The sequence below is a fragment of the Myodes glareolus genome, chromosome 12 (genome assembly GCF_982192425.1).
Source record: "Myodes glareolus chromosome 12, mMyoGla1.1, whole genome shotgun sequence".
In the NCBI taxonomy this organism is placed as follows: domain Eukaryota; kingdom Metazoa; phylum Chordata; class Mammalia; order Rodentia; family Cricetidae; genus Myodes; species Myodes glareolus.
In genome coordinates, this window is record NC_142037.1 from 24,448,027 (window position 1) to 24,455,903 (window position 7,877).

The following is a 7,877-nucleotide window of genomic DNA, read 5'->3' on the forward strand; positions in this document are numbered from 1 at the left end:
TATGTGAGTGTAAGTAAGTATGTGAGTGTATGGTGCCCAGGATGCCAGAAGAGAGCATTAGATTCCTTGGAACTGACTTACCAGGTAGGTGTGGGTATTGGAAACCAAACCCATGTCCTCTGCAAGAGCTGAGTCATCTTTTCAGGCCACAGTCCTTGCTCTAAACGTCATTTGTTTGCAATTTTGGTAATTAAATTCCTCTTGAGAATTCTTTCTTCTCCCTTGTCCTGAAGAGACTAACTCCCCTTGAAGTGGCCCGGTAAATTTTTATGTCTTAGTGCTGGTTTCTAGTTTAGTGATTTGAGAGGGGAAAGTTTGATTTCTATTCTTTGCAGTTTTTTTAAGATGTGCTTTGACCTTGACTCTGGCCTGTGGTGAGCTTGAGGTGAATGTACAGCCTGCTGCTGCTACAGGGCTTAAACGATCAAGTAAAAGCTGTGTCCCGGCTGATTTTCACTGTCTCCTTCTTTCCACTTCTGAGAAGAGGTGGTTAAAATGTCCACTGAAAATAGACTCACCTCCTTCCACTTTCATTTTTAGCATAATTTCCCATGAAGCAACTGTCGCTTTTTCTCATGCAGCTACGCGTACTCAATTCTTTTTCCTCGTTGAGTACTAACTTCTTTGTCAGTATAAAATAGCTCCCTCTTTGGAATCAGTTCGGTCTAAAAATCAATAAATCCTGAGTCACTGATTTGTTTGCAAATGAAACATTTATTTCTGTGAACGGTGTCCACTCTGTTTATTTAATGCCCAGAGGTGTGCTGCTTCACTCCTGATCACGTTGTCCCCTACACAGTGATGTCACTTTGGGTCTTGGAGGTAAGTGGGGATCTTGTCGTTTTGGAATTTCACGTTTCTCTGGTGAGGGGGAAGAAAAGGTCAGACAGATGAGGATCAGGAACTGGGACAGTCTGGATTTGAATTATTCGGACTAGGATTTAAAGATTGCTCGGGCCTTTTCTTTCCCTGCTAAATGTTGTTTCTGCAGTGGCGATAATGTCATATGACATCAAAAGTGTGATGAAGCGGCAGGAGAATCTACAGTGAGAGTCTGAGACTCCCTGCCTTCCATGACTCCAGCAGAGAGCTGGCTCCGATGTGAGCTCAGCAAAACCCTCAAGAGGAAAGTGGTGTTTGGAGGCAGCTGCTGCCGGTGCTGCGTTTGTCTTACTGGAGTCCTGGTGCTGCTGTTGGCTGGGACTAGGCCAGGCATTTCCAGTATCTGAAGTAGGGGCTCATACAGTTTGCAAAAGTAGCTGGGAAACTTTATTCAAAGCACATCTATAGGATAGGGCAGAATACAAGGTAAGACAGCCAAGGGCCGCAAAGTAAATGCACTCAAGAGCCTTGGTATCTGTAAGAGAGCTAAGGGTCACAAAGTGAATATACACACAAGAGTTTTGGTATCTGTAAGAGGGCTAAGGGCCACAGAGTGAATTTACACAAGAGCCTTGGCATCTGTCTGAGGCCTCTCTTTATGGGGTTCAAGAGAAACAGGTATTTGGTTACTCTTGGGTATAGTGAGTGTGTTACTAACCATATACACACCCAATTATGCATAGGCATGAAATGGTGAATAGGCAATTTGCCCTAAAATTCATGAGGGGATAGTTTTACCTTACTATACATGTACCTAAAACCAGTTCAGGACAGATTGGTTCACCTATCCTTGGATCAGGAAGTCTTGAGAATCCATTTGAATAGAAACTCTCCAAGTCTGATGGTCTTTAAGGCAGGAGGAAGGCTACTGTCTCAGAGTGCTGTCTGTCTGCATAATACAGACGGCTCTCTAGCTGCCAAGTGCAATATTAGAAAGTGTTATATGGGTAGCCCAAACCAAGTAGGGTCCCAGAATGCCAAACTATGGCTTATGTTTGTCTGCCTAGATCCTAGAAAACGGTGCTTATGGTAGGGATTCCATTTTTAGACATATGTAATAGAAGACTGTGTCTGTTGAAGTTTCACCGAACTGAACAAAAAGCAGTGTTTTCACTTAACACTTATAGAGAATCTAAATTGTGCGATAATAAAAAAGGCATTGGTACCGGCTTGATAAGCTAGAGTCACGTGGGAGGAGGGAGCCTCAGATGAGAAAATGCCTCCATATTATTGTCCGATAGGTCATTTCCTGGATTAATGATTGATATGGGAGGGCCCAACTGGATGTGGAGGGTGCCACCCCGCTCTGGTGGTCCTAGTTGGTATAAGAAAGCCATGGGGAGCATCGTAAAGAGCAGTCCTCCAAAGCCCATGCTTCAGTTCCTTCTTGGAGCGCAAACCCTGACTTCCCTTTATAATGAGCTATAAGCTGTAAGGTAAGATAAACCCTGTTCCTCCCCAAGTTATTTTAGTCATGGTGTTCAATACAACAATGGAAAGCAAATGGAAGGACCGATACGTATTCATCAGAAGTTACAAGATGACACAAGGCAAACTTTCCCATCAAGTGTGACCTCCTGTTTCCCTATATTGAAGAGGGTAACAGACAGTGAAGCCCATATGGGACCAATCAAGTCTCATGTGGCCACCGCACATATTTCTGAAACTCCATCTTAATTCATTCTAGAGTCCAGGACTTCTAGGTCTAATGTTTGGGGAACTATTATGTTTCATACAAGCACCAAGTAGCCTTGTCCCCAGTTTTGTAATGAATGGACAAGCAGGTGGAATTAGTTGACATTTGGTGGCTTGAACCAGTGCGGCTTCTGATCTGAAATTTCCAGAAGGATTCTGAACCACTACGTGGCTTCCTAGCCACACCAAGGTCACCACGTGGTAACCTGAGTCCAGATTTAAACCCCAGCGAGACTGGATCTCTGCCCTGGCTTTTTAGACATTCCTTCCATTGCTGCGGTACTTGCCGGTGCTTACTGAGTGAAGGCGCCAAACTTAACCAGGGCTTGACTCTCTTCCACTTCCTGGTTTCCAGTCTGTGTCTCTGGGGGCTGCTTCCCTTGGACCTGAGGAAACAGTAAATGGGATTCATGAGCCGTTCTGGGTCCCTCAGTTTATCAGGAAAAGCTAGGCCGTTATCCTGACAGTTGGCAGCAAAATCTTTAAGGCACTGGTTTCACAGAAAGGATGGATTGGGCTGGGGAACAAGCTGAAGGCTGCAGAGCTGACAGGACAGGACGAGGGTAAAGACATTTGGAACAAGAACGGGGGAAAGAGTCGGAGTGGAAATGAGGTTTAATATACAAAATGCTAGGGAGTCATTTTGTCATCTTTCCAGAAGACTCTCCAAACCTCTCTCTTCAGTAAAAGCAGAGAGGGACTTTGCATGAGCCAGGCCTGCTGTGGAATAATCCTTCTGTACACTGTGAATATGTATTACTCTGATTGGCTAACAAAGAAGCAGATTGGCCTATAGTAAGTCAGGATAAAGTTAGGTGGGACAATCAAACTGATGATGCTGGGATAAAGAAGGTGGAGTCACAAGAGACGCCAGGCAACCGCTGAGGAGGCGGGACATGAGGTAACAAACCATGAGCCACGGGGCAGAGCATAAATAAGAAATATGGATTAATTTAAGTGAGTTATTAGCCAAACATTTGTAATTAAAATTAAGCCTCTGAGTGGTTATTCGGGGACTTAGTAGGCAAGAGAGAACATCCAACTAAAATTAAGTGGAAAAACTCTAGAACTAAATGATGTTATAAATCAAATGATCCTAACAGATATTTATGGATCATTTCACCCCAACAAAAAAAGAATATGTCTTCTTTGCCAGGAAGTGGTTGTGCACGCCTTTAATCCCAGCACTTGGGAGGCAGAGGCAGGTGGGTCTCTGTGAGTTCCAGGCCAGCCTGGTCTAATAAGAGCTAGTTCCAGGGCAGGCTTCAAAGCTATAGAGAAACCCTGTCTCAAAAAACAAAAAAACAAAAACAAACAAAAAAAAAGAAAAAGAAAAAAATTCTGAGTAAAATATTTGCACACTGAATTTAAGAGCACATCAAAAAGATCACCCATCATGACCAAGTAGGTGTCATCCCAGGCATGCACAGAGTTTAACATACATAGATAAATTTAATCCACCATATAAACACACTGAACATAAAAGAAAAAGCACATGATCATCTTATTAGATGCAGAAAAGGCCTTTAACAAAAATCCACCCCCTCTTCATGATAAAAGTCCTGGAGAGATTAGAGAGAGATTCAAGGAACATACAATAAAGAGGGTTGGGTTGAGTAGTTGGCCAGAGGGGTTCCATGGGAACCCTCAAATAGCCCAGGCTGTCGCCAAGACTATAGGATGCTCTGTACAAACTGACAGTAAGGCTTCGTTGCTGATGCCAACACCTACACAATTTATTGAGCCTGGAAAAGTCAAGCTGTTGGCCAGCCAGAACCTTCCACTATATTCTAGTGGTTTGGGTACAGGTAGATTTCTGAATGCTACCAAAAGAGAAACACAAACCCCAACCCAGTCATAAACTCTTTGATCTACAGTGGTGACCTCCCTGAAATCCATAAGAGTAATCAACCAGTGTTTTACTTCATGGAAGGGGCAGGCCTACCTACCCTTTACTGAAGGCCTACCCCTTCAGTGAAATAAAGAACCCATATTTTGGTGGTCAAAAACCTGATAGTGTAGCAACTTAGGGGAAACCAAATACTACTCTTCTAAAAAGAGAAAGGACAAAACATAATAATAAATTGACTCCTAACGCCATTCTGCTGTACTCACAGATCAGTGCCTTGCTTAGGCATCATCAAAGGTGCTTCCTCCTGCAGCAGATGTGAACAAACACAGAGACCCACAGCCATACATACAGAGAGCGAGTGCCTTGGAACACTCATCCCTAAACTGGATGTATCCATCAGATACTCTTTCTGGGCTCTGACAAACTCAGGGAAGAGGAAGGGAAGTCTAAGAGCCAGAGGGGTTGGACGACACCAAGAAAACCTGTTCTCTTCAATCAAGATGACCATGCTCATATGAACTCAGAGAGACTGACCGCGTCTGCATGTGATGGGGCTCTAGAGAAGAACTAAGTGACACAGAACCCCATCCCTGACACAGAAGAAATCTCCAGTCGACAGCCACTTGCAAAAAAAAAAAAATTCTTCCAGAAGTGTCACTGGGGAAACAAGCTACTTTTAAAGATAGGGCAGACACCCAGCAGTAGGTCAACAGAAAAAGAATTCAAAGGCTTCTTTGGAGGTTCCTTGTCTCACAATGCCATGTCAGGGCTCTTCCGTTTTAAAATTTTATCTTCTTATTTTATTTCTATTTGTTTTTTTTTACTCTACAGGTTCTTTGTATATATCTTTTGACTTCCAGTTTAGCATTTTTTTCTGGCATTCCTGAGTGTGCAAACAAGTGGGCCTTTGATTCTTGTGCCTTCTCTTGGACTCATTTCCTTCTGCTTCTTTTGTCCAATTCCAAAGTGTTCATTTTTGTTTTCTCTTATTTTATTATTATCACATAGAAGCCTGTTTGTTTTCTAGTGAGAGGAAGAAAGATTGTGGGTCTGCATGGGAGGAGAGGTGGGGAGGAGCCAGGGGTAGAGGGAGGAGAAACTAAAATCAGGATATTATACATATAAAAAAAACATTTCCAATAAAAGGAAAATAATTTCCCCACAATTAAACCTATTGCTAAACTGAACCCAGAACCCAGACTCAGGCCAGGCTGGCTCCTGCTCCTCTCAGATGTCACCTGCAGCACTGCTGAGCCTCCTGACACTCACCAAGCCCTACTTACCAGGGATGTGGGAGCCAATTCGTTTCCTTCAATTCCAGGCTCCATGTCTGGAGAGTTCTTCCTCAACTCCTGAAGAATATGCGGAAAGACATTAAAAAACCACGTATGGATCCCTCCCAAGAAGGCTTTCTGATGATTGTAAAAGGCCCTGCTTAGGCTTCTGGTTTCTTTAAAAACTATTATTTCTTGGGTAGAGCTGGAATCCATCAGAGACAAGATCAATGCAGAAATCATGGGAGACGTGAACCATCTGTCAGGATTCTTGTCTGAGGCTTTAGACTTACCCAGTCTAGTTGAGGGCAGTCAGCTTCCGGATGGGAAAGAGAGACTAGGTATCTCTCCAGTGGCGCTCTCCTAGGGGGGTTAGTCATGAGGGTGGACAAACAGGAAGAGGGTTGGAAGACAGCAGGGTGATTAGTGGAAAGTTTGGCCAGGCAAGAGGAGCTGGGCATGGCCATCATTAAGGTGGGGAAGAAGAAAGTGTTTTTCAGAGTAGGGAAAGAAGTAGGGTAGAAAACAGACAGGGGATGGACATAGACGGCAGGATGAAGGCTGGATGGCTGAGAAGGGATGAGGTGGATGCTGGCTGGGAAAAAATACAGGGGAGGAGTCTGAAGAGGAAGAGGATTGCGTAGACTTCCCAAAATTCTTGGATGCTGTCTCCTCATCTTCCCAGAACCCTGCAGAGCCATACTTTACTAACGACAGTTAGTGACTGAGCTTGGCTAGAGCCGCTGTGGCAGTTATGACACAGGTCAGCCTTCACCTCATTCCGTGACAGAATGCCCATTGTGAGGTGCGCACACCCTCCCTCTGCTCCAGGAGGGCAGCAGCCTCCCCTTCCAGAGAAATGGGCTCAGGGTCTAGGTGTGGGAACGACCATGGCAAATAGCACTGAGCAGAGGCTGTCGCATCCGTCTTTGCCGTTGGATAATGCTTTTCCTCTTATTGGTGGAGACTAGTCAGACACATGGGCTAGGTCCATGTGCCTGGGTCTTGGGGCAGCAGCCCTACAAGAACTGGGAAAAATGTGTGGATGCCAGTTTAAGTGATTTTTAAGAAAGGTTTTCATGTTGCACAATATGATAAATAGAAATGATTAAAGATCTTTAGTTCAACTGTGTGTCTACATATAGGTATGTGTACCATGTGCATGTCTAATGCCTGCAGACACTAAAAGAGACCGTCAGATCCCCTGGAACTAGAGTTACAAGTGGTTATGAGCCACTCAGTGTTGGTGCTGGTAACTGAACACAGGTCCTATGCAAGAGCAGCCAGCGTTCTGAATCACTGAGCCATTACCCCAGGTCTACCTTTCCTTAGTTTATATTTTATTTATACTTACATGTTCTATTTGATCTCTATGGTGTTCATATTTTCCCAGGGACTTTTTATTTTGAGACAGGATTTCTCACTGTGTAGACCAGCCTGGCCTGGAACACACAGAGCTCTTCCTGCTTCTCCCTTGTAAGTGCTAGAATTTAAGGCTAGAGCCACTATGCCTGGTTCCTTGGGAATTTTTAATCACAAAAGACACACATTGAAAATAATCCCTGTAAGACACTAGGTAGCAGTAAAGAGACTTTTAATTCATTAATTTCTATTGCTTCTTGTGGAATTACAATTTCCATTCTGCATGGCTACTCTATGTAGAAGTTTACATATAGTTTTTGGGTCTAGTTAATTTAGGTATGTAATTTTGTGTGTGTGTGTGTGTGTGTGTGTGTGTGTGTGTGTGTGTGTGAGTGTGTGGTCTCAGCCACAATGGAATGGTCCCATAGAAAGATAAGCCGGAATAAATGCTATTTTCTGTAGGTTAGCTATTTCATCATAGCAAAGAGAAAAGTAATTTACTTTTCAACTAAGTACTTCCAAATCTATTGAACCTGCTTCAGTAAAAAAAAAAAAAAAAATTACCTCAACAGGAAACAACTGATAATGTCCTAGAAGAGGAAAGACAGGGAGGTGTGTTCAACTAATCTAGAGTCACACTGGCTGAACTGATTTTAAAAACCTATGCTTTACATTCAGTAGACTTGTGTTGGCGCTGAGCAGAGAGAAGCACGTGATTACGCACATCTGGTCAGTTAACTACTCTGTGGTTTTATTGCTGAGGTGAGTGATCCATTGTGCGGGACATATTGTGCGGGACATACGCTCTCACT

At 43.6% G+C, this 7,877-nt stretch overlaps 1 protein-coding gene across 2 annotated transcripts; it reads right to left on the reverse strand.

Moving 5' to 3' along the window:
* Positions 1-694: 694 nt before the first annotated feature.
* LOC146892267 (uncharacterized) lies at positions 695-6,481 on the reverse strand. 2 transcript variants are annotated; one of them, XM_085698097.2, is made up of 4 exons: positions 5,997-6,481; positions 5,713-5,781; positions 2,875-2,963; positions 695-861 (listed from the first exon to the last, which is right to left on the reverse strand). In XM_085698097.2, the coding sequence occupies exons 1-4, from the start codon at positions 6,402-6,404 to the stop codon at positions 852-854; spliced, it is 576 nt and encodes a 191-aa protein (XP_085554223.1). In that variant the 5' UTR covers positions 6,405-6,481; the 3' UTR covers positions 695-851. The 2 variants fall into 2 exon arrangements, with proteins under 2 accessions (XP_085554223.1, XP_085554224.1); XM_085698098.2 differs by having other exon boundaries at positions 2,865-2,963.
* Between the last annotated feature and the right edge of the window lie 1,396 nt (positions 6,482-7,877).